The sequence below is a fragment of the Aethalodelphis obliquidens genome, unplaced genomic scaffold (assembly GCF_003676395.1).
Source record: "Aethalodelphis obliquidens isolate GAN/ISIS:26980383/991018 unplaced genomic scaffold, ASM367639v1 scaffold4, whole genome shotgun sequence".
Classification (NCBI taxonomy): Eukaryota; Metazoa; Chordata; class Mammalia; order Artiodactyla; family Delphinidae; genus Aethalodelphis; species Aethalodelphis obliquidens.
In genome coordinates this window covers 3,588,973-3,610,083 of record NW_020837948.1, presented here as the reverse complement: position 1 = coordinate 3,610,083, position 21,111 = coordinate 3,588,973, and the positions used below count along the sequence as shown (strand labels likewise).

Genomic DNA, 21,111 nt, shown 5'->3' with positions numbered 1-21,111 from the left:
CACTCTCAACAACACTTGACATGATCATGATTTTTTTCTGAGTGAAACTGAGGGATCATTGCTTAATTTGTGTTTCTCTGATCATGAGTGAGGTTAGGCATGGTTTCTTTGCCATCTGTGTGTCTTCCATGGCTCGCTTGTTTTTAATCTTTCCCCGTTAGTCTGTTGAATTCTATTTTTCTTATGGATTTGTAGGAGTTAAAAAATTTTATATCCTAATCCTTCATCTGTTTTATGTCCTCATTATCTTCTTTAGTCTCTCGTTTATCTTTTAAATTTGTTCATGACATGCTATTAATTTTGATGGAGGAAAATTTATTAATCTATTCCTTTATGGCTCACATTTGCTAGGAATTGTTTTTAAAGAAGCCTTGCTGACTCCTATTTTCATAGGCATATTCACTCTATATTTCATTCTATCATTTTGATGTTTTAAGGTTTAAAATTGAGGTGGTAATGGGAAATTTGAGTAGAATTATCTAAATGTCAGGTGACTTTTTCAGAATGGAGTCAAAACCTGCACTTGAAACATAGACCGGGGCTTCTTCAAGTGGAGGAGTTGGTTGAAATCACTGATGTAGATAAGCTTGTCTAGAGAAAGCATGTAAAATTAAAGAGGAATGGGCCAGGGACACAGATCTGAGGAACACCTGTATGAACAGAACTGGGTGAACAAACGGAAATACAGGAGACCTAAAAGGAATAGCCAGAGAGGTAGGATGAAAATCAGGGAATGATGGATATGAGAAATCAGGAAAGGTGAGCTTTAAACAAGGCTGCAGTAGCTATTGGTGTCAGCTATGATATCCATCAACCCATACTGTAACAGTTATTTGTCTTTTTCAAGGAGATAACTTTACAGAGCAGGACCCCCTAGGTCTTATTCACTTTTCTTGATATATTCCTAGCACTGAATATGGTGCCTGCCCATAGTGGCATTCATCCCTCCATCATATATTAATCTATATATCTACAAATCTTCTAATTAACCTTAAAGTCTTGTTGAATGAATAAATTTTGAAATCTTCCCCTTTCCTTGAATCAGTTTGTCAAAGCAAATCTGAAAACTGATCCAGAATTTTGAGAGGTGCTGGGACCTTTTTACTCACGCTGTATAACTAAGATTCCTTTGGTCCTGGCCTTTAACGGACAGAGGTGGCTTCCATGAAGACACAACTTGAGGAGACCTGTGGGGTTTGACTGTAAATCTGATGACTTAAGAGGAATTTTGGGAGTGTCCACAAATGCCAGCTGCTCTTTAAGGTACCCTGTACCTACCCTGGAGGCTTCATATTGGCCACTGTTCTTCTGACCTTAGTTATTTTGTGGATTTATGAAGCACCTTTCCTTGAACTGTCAATCTGTAAATTGTCTGTAAGATGCAGTCCACTGGGTAAAGAATTAGAATTATTCATAAGATAGTTTCTACCTCGGTTGGTGGTGAAATTACTCACTCAGGGTATAATTAAGTCATAGATACCCTGGCTTTAATGTGGATAAAGGTGGAAAGGAAATAATTCCTGTTGCAATTTGGGTGTTTCCTGATGTTTGACAAGCATCTGGTGTGTTCAGCCATAAACTGAGGACATCTCAGAGTCCCTGTAAAGGAGGTTTTTTCGTTTTTTGTTTTTCCCAAGAGAATTGGAGAATAACTGACTGGGAGGGAAGGAAGAAGAGAATTGAAAAAGCTTAAGGTTGCAAACAGGACGACAACAGTGAAACCTGATGGATAAGGACTAAGTAAGAACGTTGTGGCTTGAGAGAGGAGAACGCGGCAGAAAGAGGGGTCGGGTGAGAAGGTTCTAGGCTGAGGGGGCACAGGGCGTGGATGTGCCAGGGTGTGCTAAGAGGGGTCAGGACAGGCTGGAGCACCAGCAGGTTGGCCTCACAGAGGCCCCTGTGTTGGTGATCCCCTTGACCTGCCCATACTCTTCTCCAGAGGTCATGTGTGGACATGGCCTGGCGAGTGCATGTGCGAGCTAACAAAAGACAAGCACTCAGATGTTGCAGACAAATTAAAATTTATTGAGACAGACAGAAATGCACCTACTCAGGACTACAGTTAAGCATTTACTATTAACCAAAGAGTCGTGTTCACATTCCAGATAAGTCTATGTGGGAAAGCATTCAGAATTTACTAGGTTGTTCTACTTCGCTATTTCATCTACAATAGGGACAACAAACTGACACTCAGGAGTTGGAGGGCTCTCATTACAATACTACACATTGAACAGAGACAAACATCAGTGACTTTGAGAAAAAGGTATAAAAAGACCAAAACCACCCACTGTAGAAAGGGCTCTTGGATGTTACTGTACAGTGTGGTCAAGGTAAAAACGAAACAAAACTGTAGATGGCATCCCGTGAAGAGGAGAGGGGCAGACCTGGACAGACACGCTGTCATTCACTGCTGGGCATGGGAAAATGGGCATAAAGGAGGAGGACCTGATATAATATCTCGAATTCAGTGTGAAGGTATTCCCATGCCTAGAATGTTCACGGAAACAAAAAGACAGTAATATGTCAGACAACTAACCATTGTGGAAGAAAATTCTGGGGCTTAACTAAGATGCCAAGGAAATGGCATCAAATAAAAGAACCATTTATGGAATAAGAATATAACTATTTACTAAGGAGGTTCCAAAAATGAGCCAGTGAAGTTTCAACTCCGTATCTGTCTCCAACAAGGGAATGACTATCACAGTACTATTTTTTTTAATCAAGATTTTTATGTATACTCCATCACTAGCTAAAGGGCTCCTGCCAAAAAAAGAGGAAAGCAAAAATTCTTCTTCTAAGGATGAGGTAACTGAAATATCAAATCTTGACTACTTATGCAAAGTACCTTTAAAAAAATCTAATGCTGTCTTGCCAAAGCGAGGCATGAAAAGTGGCGTTAATGTTGCTCCATTGATTTGGGGTTCCAGTCTTAGGAGGGCTTTTTATTTAATATTTTAATGAATCAAAATACCTTCTCGGAATGTCTCTGAAAATGAGCATCTCATTACCTTCCTGGGAATTGACTAGGGAGCGCTCTTCTCCATCATTAAGTGAATGCTAAGGATCTTTAAGTGTCATCTTAATTTGACACTTGTCATAAGATAATTAGGCAAATTAAAATCAGTGTGGTTCACTCTGTTCCTAGAAGTTTCTCTAAGTGAAATCGATTTGTCGATTTTAATTTGTTCTCTTGTGCATTTTTCCAAGCTCAGAGGAGATAGTAACGATGGTTTTCTTTGATGGTCTAAACTGAGATTTTAAAACTATGTCTCGATTCTTTTATACATTCGATTGTAATTTAGCTGCAATTAAGCACCTGTTTTCTAAATTATCATCTCAGAGTTTTGTTCAAGTGAGAAAAAAACAAAAACAAAAACTGAAACAGAGGTGAAGGAGTTGAGATCCCAGTACAGAGCTTGCCTGTGGTCACCCGATACCTAGGGTCCTGGCTGTACTCACTCTATCAGGCCAGATGAGTTTGCCATATCAAGTAAGTTCATGTCCCATCTTAGCCAAGTCCAGGGATAATGCCACTGGGTCTGGCCAATGCAGGGATTGGAAAATACTCATTTGAGGTGGGCTGGTAAAGTATAAACAAATGGTCAGTTTGGAGCAGGGGCTGGTCAGCTGCCGCTGTAATCATGGTTTGGCAGAGTATATTTTTTGCCTGAGTTTACGTGGTCTCCTTGTGGACTAGCTGGAGTGCGGGAAGGGAAGAAAAACAAATGTGGGCAAGAGATCCTTGCTGGCTGGCTGATGAGGGCGTCCATGTGGGTGGAAACCGGGTGGGGCAGGAGCTTAAGGCCCTGTACTGAGCTAAATGGGGCCACTTTGAAGACTACTCTTTGGTACTTGTACGGGGGCCAGCTTGATAGGGGGAGAAATCCTAAAGACTATAGAGATGAGGACCCTACCAAATCTGGAGATAGACTCTAATCATGAGTTAACTTAGGGAAAAGGAACGCAATGGTAAAGGGCTTTCTTCATTAGTACCTTGACACTTGTGTCGGGGAGGGGATGAGGGCACGACTAGCTCTTAAAATCTAGCCCTAGCTTCCCACGTGCTGTCGTGGAGTTCTTTCTAGGCCTGCATCTGAGATTCTTTGCAAATGATGAGCGATCAAAAATCTGTAGAGTTTTTATAGCCTCATCATGACGTGTGGCTAGAGAGCGGCAACACTGAAACATGGAGTTAAGAATGCGGAATTTTCTTCTGCTAAGGAACAGCGAGGGACTATCTTCTCAGAGAGCAGAGGGTATGTGTACATGCCTTAGAAAAAGCCCTTGAGTAGGTAGGAAGGGAGGGGCCTGCCGCAGACAGGACTGCTGCAAGCCCCAGGGGCGCTGGAGCTGAAATGAGAGAGATGGCTTGTGGCGCTGCCCGCGTGGGAGTCGCATGGCTTCTGCGAGGAAAGCAATTTAGGCAGACAGAGGCTTCTCCAAATCAAAGAGGCTTCCAATAACTCTGCTGCCGCAGATGGAAGCAGCCTCCTCAGTCTGCAGGCTACAAGTGCCAACTGTTAGTGCAAAAAAGGACTTTGATACACATTTCCTATTCCAGAAATGATGATCCAGGTCTGGACAAGCTGACAAATGTGTAATTGTTTTTCAAATGAGTTTTTAATAGATACCCAAACCCTTTTTTTCGAGAGGTGTGTATAGTCTCTTCTGTACATACTTCCATGTTTATGTACGTACAGAGAGAAGCATCCAGACACCTTTTCTAATAAAGGAGATCAGTTCCCCAGAGGGACTCTTGACTGAATTAAGGCTGTTGTTTGTAGGAAGCCAGATCGAGTAATGTGAAAAACTGATTTGTAATAATAGACACCAGGGGTGGTGGGGGGCAGTGGGAACAAGGTACAGTGCAGTGTGTTTTCCACAACATCTACAGGACACAAGAAAAGCACTTAGACACGGTAAGGCCGGGAACCATGCTGTACTAACCACCAGTGTCGGTGATCGCAAAGGGTCTTTGACGTTTGAGGGTAGGGGCTCCCTGCACTGTCAGAATCCCACATAAATCACATGCTTGTTGCAAAAAACTCACGGGAGGGAAGGAGGCTCTAATTCAGCCAGCCTTCCCCTGTCTAAAAAACAAAACACAACACCCTTTTTCCCACACGCCGTATGCAAAATCAGAACGCTCCGGGAACAAGGAGTTGTCTTCCGAACCTTAGGTTGGGTAGAGAGGGCAACAATGGAGAAGAGGCCATGTGCCGTGGAGTCTTAGATACAAATGCAGGAACAGGAAGTGACTTGCAGTGTTGTGCGAACCTCGTGTCCTCCTCCTCGTGGGAACTACCATATGTACCCGACCTCGTCCTCTTTCTCGTCGCCCTCGTCCTCATCATCCTCCGTCGCTGCCCGGGCGTGCACCCGCAGCTTCCCCACTTTGTCCTTTGGTCCCAGCTCCCATTCATCCTCTAGGTCATCCAGCAGGACCACAGAGCCGCCACTGCCAAAATCCCCTGAAGTTTCCTGCTCCTCTTCTGAAACATCAAGAAGGAAGAAAAGATCTGAGGTTAGGTTCTGCTTATGCCTCACGACTTCCTTAACTGTAGGGCAAAATCATGCAATTTACCTTCTGAACATGAGAGCATCCCTGTCTACCTGGCATGGACCACAGGCTTTATTCTGATATGAGCCCCAGAAGTCTTGAGATGTTTCTACCTTTTTGGGAGGTCTGAGTCACTCTTTGCCTGCAACCGTTTCTGACTGTCAAAAACTGTTGTCCAGTTCATTGGCCATAGTGAGCTCCTGGCACTCGGAAAACTAGCTATGCATTATCTCATGTGATTTCAGGGTTACTTTATCTCCATTGTGAACTCACTCACTGTAGACCATAACGGCCTCTACAAATTCTTCTGCCCAGATCCTCATCCAGTGAGTACCTCTAAGTCACCAGAGGTCATTGGGGGCTGATGCAGCAGGCCTTACTCACCACAGCTCACAGCACCCTGTTTCCTGGAGCCAGCTAGCTCGTTCCCGTATTTATCCACACACCAGCACTGCCCTGTGCTGCCGTGGCACTGTGTGGCTTTGTAATAGCCCTCCTCATTACACCGAGGTATGAATGCTCCTGGGAGAACGAAAGGTCCAACTTGAATCAGAGAAGTGCACAGATATTCAGAGTTAATGCCCTCAAAAACAGACAAGAGGGCTCACACATCAGACAGGGTATTTACTGCAAAGCCAGCAAGAAAGAATGGCATGCTTGGTTATTACCTAATCAAAATTACAGGGCCCTAGGACTTGCTCAAGGTTAGATAGGATTCCTTCTTGGATGAGTTCTCTTTTTCCCTGTGGTTCTACTCTTATTAATAACTATTTCAGAAGTTTTTCCAGTTTTATTGAAATGTAATTGACATATAATCGACACACAGCACTGGATAAGTTTAAGGTGTATAGCACAATGATTTGACTTATATATTGTGAAATGATTACCACAGTAAATTTAGTTTACATCCATCATCTCATATAGAAAAAAAATTTTTTTTTCCTTGGGAGAAGAACTCTCAGGATTTACTCTTAGCAACTTTCATATCTACCATACAGCAGTGTTAACTATAGATATCACGTTGTATGTTATATCCCAGTAGTTATTTATCTTATAACTGGAAGTTTGTACCTTTGGACCACCTTCATCCAATTTTCCCACTGCCCATACTCTGCCTGTGTTTACCACCAGTCTCAAAGTTTGTTTTTAGGTTACACATACAAGTGATCATACAGTATTTTCTTTCTCTGTCCGACTTACTTCACTTAGGATAATGCCCTCAAAGTCCATCCATGTCATCACAATTGGCAGGATTTCCTTCTTTCTTCTGGCTGAATGATGTTCTGTTCATATATATATATATATATATATATATATATGTGTGTGTGTGTGTGTGTGTGTGTATACATACATATACATATATATATATATAAAAACATATATGAACCTCTTTAGCCATTCATCCGTTGATGAACACTTAGGTTGTTTCCACATCTTGGCTAATGTAAATGATGCTGCCATGAATATGGGTGTGCAGATATCTCTTTGACATAGTATATTCATTTCCTTCAGATATATTCCCAGAAGCAGAATTTCTGGATCATATGGTAGTTCTGTCTTTAATTTTTTGAGGAACCTCCATACTGTTTTCCATAGGGCTGCACCAATTTATAATCCCAGCAACAGTGCACAGGGGTTCTCCTTTTTCCACATCCTTGCCAACATTTGTTATCCCTTGTCTTTTTCATGACAGCCGTTCTAACAGGCAGGACCTGATATCTTATTGTGGTTTTGATTTGCACTTCCCTGATGATTAGTGAGGCTGAGCACCTTTTCATGTACCTGTTGACCATCTGAATATCTTCTTTGGAAAAAATGTCTATTCAGTTCCTTTGTCCATTTGTCAAATTGAATTATTTGTGGAATTTTTTGTTTGTTTTGTTTTTGCTATTGAGTTGCATGAGTTCTTTACATATATTGATATTAACCCCTATCTGATATATGGTTTGCAAATATTTCTTCTCATTCCATAGGTTGTCTTTTCGTTTTTTTGATTGTTTTGCTGCACAGAAGCTTTTAAGTTTGATGTAGTCCCACATATTTTTGATCTTGTTGCTTGTGTTTTAGGTGTCATATGCAAAAACTCACTGCCAAGGCCCATGTCAAGAGCTTTCTTCCTATGTGTTTTTCTAGCAGTTTTATTGTTTCCAGTCTTACATTTAGGTCTTTGATCAATTTCAAGTTAATTTTTGTGAGTGGTGTAAGGTAGGGGTCTAGTTTCATTCTTTTACATGTGAATATCCAATTTTCCCAGCACCATTTATTGAAGAGACTGTCTTTTGAATATATTAGTTGATTGTATATGTATGGGTTTATTTCTGGGCTCTCCATTATGTTCTGTTACTCTGTATGTCTATTTTTATGCCAGTACAACCTTGTTTGTTGACTATAGCTTTATAATACAGCTGGAAATCAGGAAGTGTTCTTCTTTGTTCTTTCTTAGAGTTGCTTTGGCTATTTGGGGGTTTTGTGGTTTCATATAAATTTTAGGATTGTGTTTCTATTTCTGTAAAAATGCTACTGGGATCTTTATAGAAATTGCTTTGAATCTGTACATGACTTTGGGTAGTACAGACATTTCAACAATATTAATTCTTCTAATCCATGAATATGGGATTCCTTTCATCAATGTCTTAACAGTTTTCAGCATAGAGATCTTTCACCTCCTTGGTTAAATTGTATCATCTGCAAACAAAGAAAATTTTACATCTTCCTTTCCTTTAACGTGCTGCTAGAGAATTTTTGCATCTATATTCATCTGGGATATTGGCTTGTAGTTTTCTTTTCTTGTAGTGTTTTTTTCTGGCTTTAGTATCAAGGTAATGCTGGCTTCATAAAATGAGTTTGGGAGTGTTCCCTCCTCTGAAGTTTTTTGGGAAGAGTTGGAGAAGGATTGGTGTTAATTCTTCTTTAAATATTCGGTCAAATTCACCAGTGAAGCTATCTGCTCTTGGTCTTTGCTTTCTCGGGAGATTTTTGATTATTGATTCAATCTCCTCACTCGTAACCGGTCTGTTCAGATTTTCTATTCCTTCCTGATTCAGTAACATTAATACTTGAGAGAATCATAGGATTTTTTATCCTTTATATGCTTTTAATGAGTGGCACAATTTTTTAAAATATATCTTTGCTTTCCTGGAATAAATACTACTTGGTCATGATATATTGGATTCAATTTTCTGATCCTTTTGCCTCTATGTTACTAAGTGATAGAGGCATATAGTTTTGTTTCTTCCATTTCTGTATCAAAGCAATGAATTTGTAAAGTGATTCAGGTATTTTTCTTTTTCTGTACTCCAGATGTTTTGTATAAAATGAGAATGATCTCTTCCATGGATTCACCCATAAAAATATTTTGCGCCTGGTGCCTATTTTAGGAGGTGACAGTAGGATTTTGATTTTGATTTAAAATTAATGTTTTTGTTTTTTTTTTTAATCCTGTTGGGTCTTCTTTTTCTTCATGACCCATACTCATAGTATCCTTTTCAACTCGGTTTTTGTAATTGCTGTAAGTTGGTTTATAGCAATGGTTTCCAAAGTGTGGGCCCAGGACCAGCAGCTGCAATCATCAGTGGGAAACAAACTGCTTGGAAAAGCAAATTCTTGAGCCCACCTCAAACCTACTGAATTAAAGACTTTGAGAGTGGGGCCCAGCAAACTATGCTTTAATAAACTCTCCAGGTGTTTCTGTAGTAGATTTATACTATTCATCTATATCTGAGGTTACAGCCCATTTTTAAATTCATGAGACTATTTGAGGCTTTCCCATTGTCAAAGTTTTGTCTGTTTGATTTCTTTTTGCTTTAGTCTTAACTGTGTTGTCCTTATAGCTTTTGGATTTGAAATTTTAGTTTTATTTATTTTTCCAGAAATGCATTTGAAGCTATGAATGTTCCTCTAAGTTTCATTTTAGTTGCTTCTCTGTTTTTGGCACATAGTGCTTTCATTTTCATTCAGGTCTAAATGTTTTGTAGTTTTACTTTATTTCATCTTTGACTAATTATTTAAAAAACAAAACCCAGACATATAAGTTTGTGTAACCTCATTTTTTACTTCTGTTTGTATTGTGTTGTAGAGAATATCATCTATGATACTTTTTTGAGATGTTTAGTTTTAGTTTTCTTTTGTGTAGTCCATGACAAATGTCATGTGTGTTTGAACAGACTGTCTATTCTATGCCTATGTACATATACAGGAATACATATATAAAAATGCTAATGAATTATGTTGTTCATTTCTTCTTTTGTATACTTGAACTGTAAGTTTTCAAGAAGAGGTATATTAGAGTCTCTGATTAGGCTATAGATATGACAACTCCTCCTTGCAGTTCTGTTACTTTGTGTGTGTGTGTGTGTTCTTTTTTTAAAATTTTTATTTTATATTGGACTATGGTTGATTTACAATGTTGTGTAAGTTTCAGGTGTACAGCAGAGTGATTCAGTTATTCATATACATGTATCTATTCTTTTTCAAATTCTCTTCCCATTTATGTTATTACAGAATATTGAGCCGTGTTCCCTGTGCTACACAGCAGACCCTTGTTGGTTATCTATTTTAAATGTAGTAGTGTGTACATGTCCATCCCAAAGTCCCAGTTTATCCCTCCCCACCTTCACCTTTCCCCTTTGGTAATCATAAGTTTTTCTATGTCTGTGAGTCTGCTTCTGTTTTGTAAATAAGTTCGTTTGTATCATTTTTTTCGGTTCTGCATATAAGTGATATATGGAAACAATGGAATATTACTCAGCCATTGAAAAGCAACATGGATGGACCTGGAGATTGTCATACTAAGTGAAGTCAGACAGAGAAAGACAAGTATCATATGATATTGCTTTATATTGCAGAATCCAAAAAAAAAACCTATACAAATGAACTTATTTAGAAAGCAAACAGACTCACAGAATTAGAGAATGAACTTATGGTTACCAGGGGGAGTGGGGGAGGGATAGACTGGGAGTTTGGGATTGACATGATCATATGGTTTTTATTCTTCACTTTGTTAGCATGGTGTATCACACTGAATGATTTGTGGATATTGAAAAATCCTTGTGTCCCTGGGATAAACTCCACTTTACCATGGCATATGATCCTTTTAATGTATTGCTGGATTCTGTTTGCTAGTATTTTGTTGAGGATTTTTGCATCTATACTCATCAGTGATATTGGCCTGTAATTTTCCTTTTTGTGGTATTTTTGTCTGGTTTTGGTATCTGGGTGACAGTAGCCTCATAGAATGAGTTTGGGAGTGTTCCTTCCTCTGCAATTTTTTAGAAGAGTTTGAGAAGGATGGGTGTTAGCTCTTCTCTGAATGTTTGATAGAATTCACCTGTGAAGCCATCTGGTCCTGGACTTTTGTTTGTTGGGAATTTTTTAATCACACTTTCAATTTCAGTGCTTGTGATTGGTCTGTTCATATTTTCTATTTCTTCCTGGTTCAGTCTTAGAAGTTTCCATTCTTTTTAAGATTTTGTCCATTTCTTCTAGGTTGTCCATTTTAGTGGCATATAATTGCTTGTAGTAGTCTCTTAGGATCCTTTGTATTTCTGTGGTGTCAGTTGTAACTTTTCCATTTCTAATTTTATTGATTTGCATCCTCTCCACTTTTTTCCTGATGAGTCAAAAGGTTTATCCATTTTGTTTATCTTCTCAAAGAACCAGCTTTTAGTTTTATTGATCTTTGCTATTGTTTTCTTTGTTTCTATTTCATTTATTTCTGCTCTGATCTTTATGATTTCTTTCCTTACTGCTAACTTTGGGTTTTGTTTGTTCTTCTTTCTCTAGTTGCTTCAGGCGTAAGGTTAGGTTGTTTATTTGGGACTTTTCTTGCTTCCTGCGGTAAGATTGTATTGCTATAAACTTCCCTCTTAGAACTGCTTTTGCATCATCCTGTTTTCATTGTCATTTGTCTCTAGGTATTTTTTGATTTCTTCAGTGATCCACTGGTTGTTTAGACTCCACATGTTTGTGCTGTTTTCCAGTGTTTATCTTATAGTTGATTTCTAATCTCACAGCACTGTGGTCAGAAAAGATGCTTGATATTGACTGCAATTTTCTTAACTTTACTAAGGCTTGCTTTGTGCCCCAAGATGTGATCAATCCTGGAGAATGTTCCATGTGCACTTGAAAAGACTGTGTATTCTGCTGCTTTTGGATGGAATGCTGTATAAATAGCATTTAAGGCCTGTGTTTCCTTACTGATTTTCTATCTAGATGATCTGTCCATTGATGAAAGTGGGGTGAAGTCCCCCACTATTATTGTGTCACTGTCAATTTCTCCTTTTATGTCTGTTAGTATTTGCCTTATATATTGAGTGCTCCTATGCTGGTTACATCTATAGTTACAATTGTTATAATGTTACATTTTGTTTTAAAGTTATGGGTATACCAATTGATGACATAACAACACAGTAAATGTAACATTTCAGCAAGATAATAATACCTCTTTCTCTTATAATAATACCTCTTTCTCTTATAATAATACCTCTTTCTCTTAAGAATTGAAAACAAAGTATTTGCTCTTGTCAGATTTTCTCAGTCTCTGTCTCATAATAAATGAGTTTAGCCCAGTCACATTTATGGTGATTACAGATATGCGTGTTTTTATATCTACCACTGTATTTTGTGTTTGCTGTCTTCCCCCTTTCCTGCTTTCTGTTGAAATGATCAAGTTTTCTTTATTCTATGGTTGTCTTCCATAGGTTTAAAAACTATATATTCTTTTTCCAATATTTTTACTGTTACCTTACAATATGCACTGAGAATCATATTTTTCTTAATAAAATCTTAAGTTAATCTATATTTTCTTTTATTCCTGAATAAACCAGACACATTTTTATCACATTTTTCTCACCCCCAACAGTCTGAAATTTTAATTCTACCTTGATATCAAAACATTTTTATAGTTCATATTTGTTTAGATTTAGCAGCATGCCTTATTTCTTTTCCACATTGTATCTCAATAATTCCTTCTGGTTTGTTTGTCTTCTGCATATTAAAACCTTTAGTAAGTCTACGGTTAGTGAGCTTACTGAATCTGTGGTTTGAGAATATGTCTGTCATCACACTTGGATGATCACTGAGATAAATTTAACATCCTAGGTTCAAAGTGATTTCCTCTCAGCACTCTGAAGATAATATTTTCTCTTCTTAACACTCAACTGTAGGTACTCTTTATGACAGTTTTTCGTTTTCATTTTTCTTAGGGGGCGTGTGTGTGTGTGTTTGATGATTGTGTGCTCATCTACTGTGGGACAATTCTCAGTGTAACCTGAGTAGTAACATTAATCAGCCATGTGAAGATGGAGGTTTCTGCTTACCACTGGCTTCTACTGCCTAATTTTATTTGTGATTTCTTGAGAGTGACTGTGTTTTTAAATTGACCTTTTATTTTATTTCATAGAACAGATCTGGAAAGAAGAGTGGCATGGCAGACAGTAACCTCAGATCCAGCTGATTCTAGCATCTGCTCACCAAGCTGTTCCAAGATGACCATGTTCTCAAAGGTCACAGCTAGGAAGTTGCCCCCAGAAAAATCCCTCCTAAGTGACAGGTAAGTCTGCTGGTGCTGCAGTTAGAAGTAGTGCCCATACTCTTAGTTGCTCAGCCAGTGCACAGCACCCCTGGTCTTCAGGGAACAGAAGGAAGGACAAAAAGAAAAAAGCAGATGCTTTCTTTTGAGAACAAGTAGAAAGGTGAGGAAATGCTGATCCTCCTCCTTGAGCTGCAGTTGGAAAACAAGAGCAGTTAATAGATGCCCCCCCGCAAAAAAAAAAATATATATCCTGGCTTGAGGCCCCAGGTTGGTAGGAAGCAGGTGCTGCTCTATATCTATAAGGTAATAGAATTACCGTTTTTTCCTAAGTAGGCAGTAATTATAACTGACTGTAATTTGTTATTGCTTGTCTCTGCTAGGAATCTGAATGCCCCTGAATACACATGTGTTATATTAGGAGATGTCCTCCTGCAAAAAATAATTTGTAAGCAGATAAATGGTATTTTTATGAGTCGGCTGGAATAATATCCCTATGTGGGGAGATGTGGTAAAGTGAGCTTTAAAACTAGGTGGGATTCACAGTAGGAAAAAGATAGGCCTTTCATTCCTGTGAACTGGGGAAAATAAAAGATGAGACATTTTATCTGAGGCCACATACTTTAAAAATATCTCATTATCAATGAAGCAGTAAGAAGATATCCATGCATCCAGAAATAGCACTCTCTATTAGTTCTCTTAAGCACATCACTCAAACCCAAAATAACCTCGCACATGGAAGAATCAGATCATTGAGCACAAGTCCTTGCACTGGAGGAAAGCCCAATGGAAGAGAGATCCAGAAAGATGCTTTTATGTCTTCAACACTGGAGAAGAACCTACACTCAGGTCCAGATCACAACGACTTTGGAGTTCTTGGTGAGCTGAAAAGGTGTTATCAGAAGTGGGAAGTCTAAGGCAAGCCAGTGAAATAAGTAATTTTCAAAAGTAGTAGGAAGGAGATAGGTGGCACAAACATCAGATGAAGAGAAATGGCCAGAGTTCACAGACCAATCTGCAAAAAACTTGCCCGTTTCCTTCAAGAAAATAGCTAAATGGCAGGCTGTTTAGGGGGCGAACCTGCTTCTGAATGTTTAACAGGAATAATTCGTGTTGTAGCTGTCAGCTCTCTTTTTAAAAAGCAAGGGAAGCAGTGCAGGCTCTTTTTTGGGCAAACAAATGAGGTGTCTCTGATGTCTCAGCAATGGCCTGGTCTGCGTGCTGCAGAAAGGAAGGTATGGAGCTAAAGGGAACCTTCAACAGCCAGCATTTGTTACCTTGGCCACAGATTTGCACGTCAGGGAAAAAACACACCCGCACAACCCACTTGCTTCCACCTCAACATTTGGACAAAAGATAAGAGGAGAAACGTAGAGACAGGGTCCAGTGATCATGCACCTGAAACAGGAATGTGTTTAAGTGCACTCGAGTCCTTGGACCCTGTCTGATAAATTTAGAAGGGACTCAGCTCATCGTCCTCCTTGAATGGACAACTTGATCTGCAGAATGTAGGAAATTCTATATAGATCTTATCATTTTAACTTGGAAGGAACCCTTGAGAGCTCCGTTTAATGGCCATACCTGAAAGAAGGAAAAGCCAAGATCAGGGAGGGGTTAGCTCGATGGCAGCCCGATGACCTGCCCACTAGTCATGGGCTGACCTTTGACGTCTCCTCCCGCTGATGGAGCATGCAGCGTTTCTCAGCCAGCTAACTGAGCCTCAGAGGATGTCCTGTGGACTACCGCCTAGTACCAGCTTCCTGGAAGAGCCCTGTCTCGGGTAATATGAGGCAGTTCTTTCACAAAACACTGGTCCCTAACTGAATAACCATGGCTGTGCTCAATATTACAAGAGACACGGATGGTTTAATTAGTTGTTTAAATGAGCGGCAAGAAATGGTGCTTACCCAGCAGGCTTTTCCCCTTGTTCAACTTCTGAATCCTGTTCATTTCATTCTGGCAAGGGAGACCTAAAAATAATTTATGCAAGTCAGTTTCCAGATGGTAAGGGATATGATTGCTAGTGACTGGTTTCACTCTTGACACGAAATGGAGACCATGACACACCTGGGAGTGGAATTACTTCATCTGCTGTTACTATGCAGCAAAACAAATTCAGGCCATTAGTGGCACTAATTTTAAAAAAACAACATTTTATACCACTAGGTACTTAAAATAGTATTTGGGGGCTACTTGCACTGTATAGGAATCTTTCTTCCCACCAACCATTCAAGCAAATACCAAGTGTCTAGTCAGTGGTTTCATTATTTACTTCCTTATAGAAAGAAAAAAAAGTCTCTTATCAGCCGAGACTTCTATGAGCTGAGAACCAGGATAAAAGGTTACTAGTGGGTACGAGTGTTGAATCCACAGGCTGGGACAAATACTTAATCTACCTCAGGTCTTACTGCAGGATAGAAAGACGATTAGAATGGCTACCTCCGACCTCATGGCTCACTACCCCAGGAAAGTAAAACACAGGCCTCAAGGGACAACTATGAAGATACAGAAGAGATCCAGAGGGACAGAAGGGTGACACCTTAACTCTGGGCTTTGCCACCTCCTAGGTAAGTACTTTGGGCCTGTCTCTTTCTCCCTCTCAGCCTCCAAGTCTTCAGTGATAAAACGTGTTATTACAAACGAGCTCAAAACTGTCCATTCTCAAGGGAAGGGCTGATACAGTGGGAGCCACATGGCTAAAGTAGGGCATATGAAAGTGTGTGGTACCCTTTTGACTTCCACTCCAAGCAAAAAGAAAGGCGACCTCACTAATCTTAATTTTACTATGACCGGCCTTTGCAGATGCTGTGGCTCTGCTATTTGCTCATGGTTCTCCAGCAAAGACCATGACATTTGGATTCTCAGAGCACTTACCCTACCTCTGTAAGTACAAGTGTGGAGTCTGCAGAAGGTACCTGAGTGCCTATTTACATCTGTTACCCTTCGGATTTCACAATGCCACCTGGTCTTGCTTCTCATTCCTTGAGAGAAACTATCAAGTACATGTTTTTGACTTCTGGGTTTAAGATGATTTCGGAGTACAGGAGAAAGATACCGCCTGAAACCAACAAAAAAGAGACCAAACTCCATCTTTCTTTGATGATTAAAAGTAGCATCTAGGGCTTGCATGGTGGCGCTGTGGTTGAGAGTCCGCCTGCCGATGCAGGGGACACGGGTTCGTGCCCCTGTCTGGGAAGATCCCACATGCCACGGAGCGGCTAGGCCCGTGAGCCATGGCAGCTGAGCCTGCGCGTCCGGAGCCTGTGCTCCGCAACGGGAGAGGCCACAACAGTGAGAGGCCCACGTACCGCCAAAAAAAAAAAAGTAGCATCTATAGCAAATAATGAACATTCACTGAATTCTCAGAATGCACCAGCTAATGTTTTAGAATTTTCTAATTAATTTAATCTTTACAGTCACCATATGAGGTAGGTACAAATGGAAATGCTCATCTCCCTATGAAGAAATACAGAGAAAAAAATCTTTAGGCATTTAGAAGACTGCTCCTGAAGGAGCATCACAATCATAAACACTCTGCCAGTTTACCAGGAAGCAAGTTTCTAATTGTCAGGCCCCTTTCTCAAACTGTCTTTAAAAAACTCTACTTATAAGTAAAAATGAATCAAGACTGAGACCTACTAAAAATGCTTCAAGAAAAAGAGAGGAACGAACAAGAACAAACTTCAGATGAAAAATTTGTAACAGAAAATGTATGCTGCTGAGAAGAAAATATTTACCAAAGATTCTAATGAAAAAAGACCGTCTACAAGTATTTTAATGCACAGGTACAAAAGCTCAAGGATATAAATAACATAAAGAGGAAAATTAAGCCGTTAAAGAAAGGAAGGCTATATCTGAAGCAACAAAACTGATGTGAAACGTCCATGTGACTGATGAGAAGAGACTCAACACGTGGGACAAAAAAGTTTTAATTCTAGAGCTCAAAAGAGCATAACGTGTCTCAGGAAAAAGTGATTGATATAGCCTGAGCAAAACTAAAACATGTCCAAGGAAGTTCATAGCCGTGAAAGGTAAAGAATCCTTTTGGCTTCCAGGCAAAATGGTTACATCACCACCAAAAGGGAGAAAAATTAGTATGGGTTCACGCTTTCATTAACTACATCCAGGGCTAGGAGAATAACGTTAAAGTATCAAGAGAGCAAACTATGGTTCCAGGAAGTTTATACTTAGCATCTTTGCTTCTGTATAAAGGAAATTTATATATTTTCAAACATTCAAAGACTAATTCCCACGAGAACTTCTGAAAAAACTTCTAAAACTTGGCAATAAAGAAAAGAATGATCTCAGTCAGCACGAAGAGTTTAAAAGTGCTCTTTCAAAGCTTTATTGGGCCAAAGAGGTACCCAGATCCTTAATTGTAGAATATCTACAAATTAACCATAATAAAAATACAAACTATGAATACCTGTGGCCTATAGCTAAAGGAGTGCTTTGGAGGAAAACTTTACCCTCAAGTACATACATTAAAAATATAGGAAATAATAAAGAAAGGTGAGGGTAAATAGAACTCCCAAAGTTGGTTCTGGGTCAGGAAGGGAGGTGGTAGGAACTTTATCAAAAAAATAAAGGAACTAACTTAAGAAAATGGGAGAAGTACACAAAATAAGAAACAAAGAACGACAACAAATTATTTTGCTCAACTCCTCCTAGATGCCATTCTTTTCCATAGGTGGGTCCTGGCTCCCTCCCACAGTTGCTGAAAGGGCAGCCTATCTGGAGACATCGCATGTGGCCAGGGGCTCAGCTGTGTCTCGTGGTTAAGGCAGTTACTTCCCTCTCGGGGCCCTGGCATTACGCCTCCAGGTGAAGTATTAGCAATGAGGCTTTGCTTCATTCAGCCTCAACCTGGAGCTAAAGCCACATGAATTTGTATGAACTCAAGCCCAAAGCTATCATTAAGCTTAACGCTGAACCACCACAAGCATTCCTATTGAAGTAAAAAGCATGGCTATTATGTAACATCGATTTGGAAGAACTAGCTGATGTGATTAGAAAGAAATGAGGTACAAAAATTGAAAAGAGAAAAAACTATCACTATTTGCAGATAATATGGGTGCACACCTGAAAAATTCAAGGAAACCAACCAGAATAACCATCATAAATAAAGTGAGGATTTAGTATGGTGGCCGGGAACAAATTTAATAGTGAAGCAATCACCAGTGAGGAAATATAATGGGAAAAAATGGATTTTGTCTGTACTGGCAACAACAGTAAACACAAGGGAAGTATAACATCTGTGAAAACAAAAGCTGTAGCTTGCTGGTTAACAGACAAACCCTGTTCTAGGATAAAAGGGTTCAATATTATATAGCTGTCAACTCTCTAGATTAATCTAATTTTGCCTAATTCTAAAAAAAATACCAGTAAGTTTTTTTTTAATTGAATGAACTGATTATAAAATTCAAAGCATTCAAACATATAGGACATATAACGATATTCTGAAAAAAGATTAATGGTAGGAGAGAGTGGTCCACTAAATAATAAAACATGTCAATTAGTAGGACAGAGCACCCAGGAATAGACAGATCTACATAGAGCATATAGGAGTTTTATATATGATAGAGGAAGCATTTCAAACTAGTGGGAGAAAGATGGGTTAGTCAATTAATGACAAATGGGCAAGTGGACAACCATCTCAAGGGATCGGGACTGGGACCCTACTTGACTGCACACACACAAAAAACTAAAGGGATAAAAGATTTCAGTAAACAAACAAAACCCCACAAAGGTACTAAAGGAAACAAGAGAATTGCTTTACTATCTCACAGTGGGAAATGCCTTTCTAAGCTTAACGTAAGCCTTATGGCTTCTAAGAAGCCCCAAAATAAAAGATGGAGAAATTTAACTATCTTAAAATTTTAAATTTCACCCTAGCGAAAACGCACATAGTCAAATTTGGGGAAAAAAAACTATTTGCAATACCTATGATGAGACCAATTCTAATGTCTTAGTATATAGAGAGAGTTCCTACTGAAACCAAACAGAAACACCTAAGAACCTAATCTGAAGAAAATGTACAAAGAACAAAGACATGAAGGATCTTACACTGACTTTGGGAATTATGTAGCAAAGGTTTCTACGCCCATCTTACAGATGGAAAAGCTGAGGCACAACAGTTAAAAGATTTTCCTAAAAGGAGGAGTGGAATAACACACTCCTTAATTATGCTCCTGGGTTTTCCCTACCATGCTGAAAGTGGAGGTCAATGAGGAGAAAAGAGCGTTTGCTTTATTCTCCAGCTGTGTCTTTCTGCTTGCTGATCCTTGTCTATCTCCCCAGGACATGATAGAGGGCCCTTCCCTGCACAGCATGGTGGCCCTGCCCTCTGGGCCCCACCTCCCTCCTGCCTTACCTCCAGGCTTCTGGAAGCAGTAGCACCACTCATTGTTAGAGAGCTTGCCATCCTTGAAGGAGTCACAGGAATTGAAGAGAGGCTTGATACAGGGCTCGTACTTATCCAGGTAGATGGCGTTGATCTCTGAGTGGTCAAGCAGGAGGTCATAGTTCATGTCCAACTTGTTGAACATCCAGCCCAGGGAGTCCTTGCAGATGGGAAGGATGCTGGTGTCAAACCCTGTAGAGGGAAGGACATGTCTCAGCTGCCACCAAGCCCGCTCTCTCCTGCCCTGCTTGCTCCCCAGCTTTCTGCCCCCAAAGGAGCCCCAGGGCCCACCCTCTCCACCTCCTCCCCTGGTGCTTTCCCCCTCCACGGGTACAGTCTCAGCAGCCTTCTACCAGAACATGTGGTGGTGGTTGGTTGGTTTTTAAATGAAACAGTCTAAAATATGCTAAAACAGAAGTCAGCATTTGAGGAGAATGTATTCTAAAGGGAATAAATCCCCAATCCTAATCTATCTGTGATGTAAATAGGGATTTTCATTTACCAGACTTGCTTAAAACAGGGGATACCTGAAAAAGGAAGAGTACAAACATGGTGAGTAAGAGGACTAACGGATAATACTGCAAACTATGCTTTTATATTGAGGAAAAAAAACTACTTGAAAAACCAAAACAAAAGAACTATCGTAAAAGGATGGCAGTGAGATGAAACTATGTGGTACAATCCAGAAGCAGTGATTATATCCCAAAGGACTGTTCAATCCAAGCAGTCTGAACATTAATGGGAAAACAAGCCAGGGTACCTGCCTCTGTTCCCCATTTTTCTTTTCTGCAATCCCCTCAAGAGATACATGACATGGAATCATGTATGACTCAGAAAATTATTTATTTCCCGGGGTGCGGGGAGGAGGGTTGGTTTTCTTAGAGAATTATTTGTTTCTACAGTGGAAACTGTATGCGCTCGAATAATAACACTTGGCCTAACACTCGGGATACTGAGTGTACTGTAGACAAGCCCCAGAGAAGGCATACCCCACATGTAAAACTCATCTTTCTTTCGGAATCAAAGCACCAGGCAATGTTAAATTATTCCATAATCTGGATTTCTAGGACTGGTTTTATTTTCCCCGGAAAATGATGAAGAGTTCACTTTTGTGTTACTGAAGGCACTCTTCTCAGCATTTTATACTTAATTATCTCACTGAATCCTTATAACAGCCCTAAGAGATGATGCTTTGTCCTGCCTATGGATTACAGAAAAGAAGCTCAAGATTTAAGTTACTTGCTCAAGGTCATACAATTGTGGGGCTGGAATTCAAGCCCAGGTGGCCCAACCCTCAGTCTACATTCTCAGTCCCTCCTCTCCCAGGACTGCCTCTGCTTCGCATGACACAGGAGCCTCCTACGCTGAGGACATCCAGCTGGCTTGGGCGCCAAGTTTAGGGATGAGCAATGCAAGGGCTGCCACAGTGACTGTCACTGAGGATCCTGATGGGATCGATTGACCCTCTAGGGTTCTAACCTACAGCCTGCTCATCAGGCTCTATGTGCCTCACCAGGAACCTCTGCTTAGTCAGCAGGATATAAGACAGAGCAAAGCGTGCCTACCCTTTAAAGTAGCATCTTTACAACAGGGTCTTGGCTGTCCAGAAGCCAGTACAGG

The 21,111-nt window shown here is 40.0% G+C and overlaps 1 protein-coding gene across 2 annotated transcripts in view; it reads right to left on the bottom strand.

Annotated features, from left to right (window-relative positions):
* Window positions 1-2,010: 2,010 nt before the first annotated feature.
* Window positions 2,011-21,111, bottom strand: part of SPOCK1 (SPARC (osteonectin), cwcv and kazal like domains proteoglycan 1) — a 555,545-nt gene continuing 536,444 nt past the window's right edge. The window contains exons 7-10 of one of the 2 annotated variants that reach the window (XM_027096746.1): window positions 19,462-19,683; window positions 14,996-15,058; window positions 5,945-6,082; window positions 2,011-5,492 (exon numbers count right to left, since the gene is read on the bottom strand). In XM_027096746.1, the coding sequence (XP_026952547.1) occupies window positions 5,302-5,492; window positions 5,945-6,082; window positions 14,996-15,058; window positions 19,462-19,683 (614 nt within the window). In that variant the 3' untranslated portion in view covers window positions 2,011-5,301. The remainder of the gene's footprint in view (window positions 5,493-5,944; window positions 6,083-14,995; window positions 15,059-19,461; window positions 19,684-21,111) is intronic. The other variant, XM_027096742.1, reaches the window with a different exon arrangement.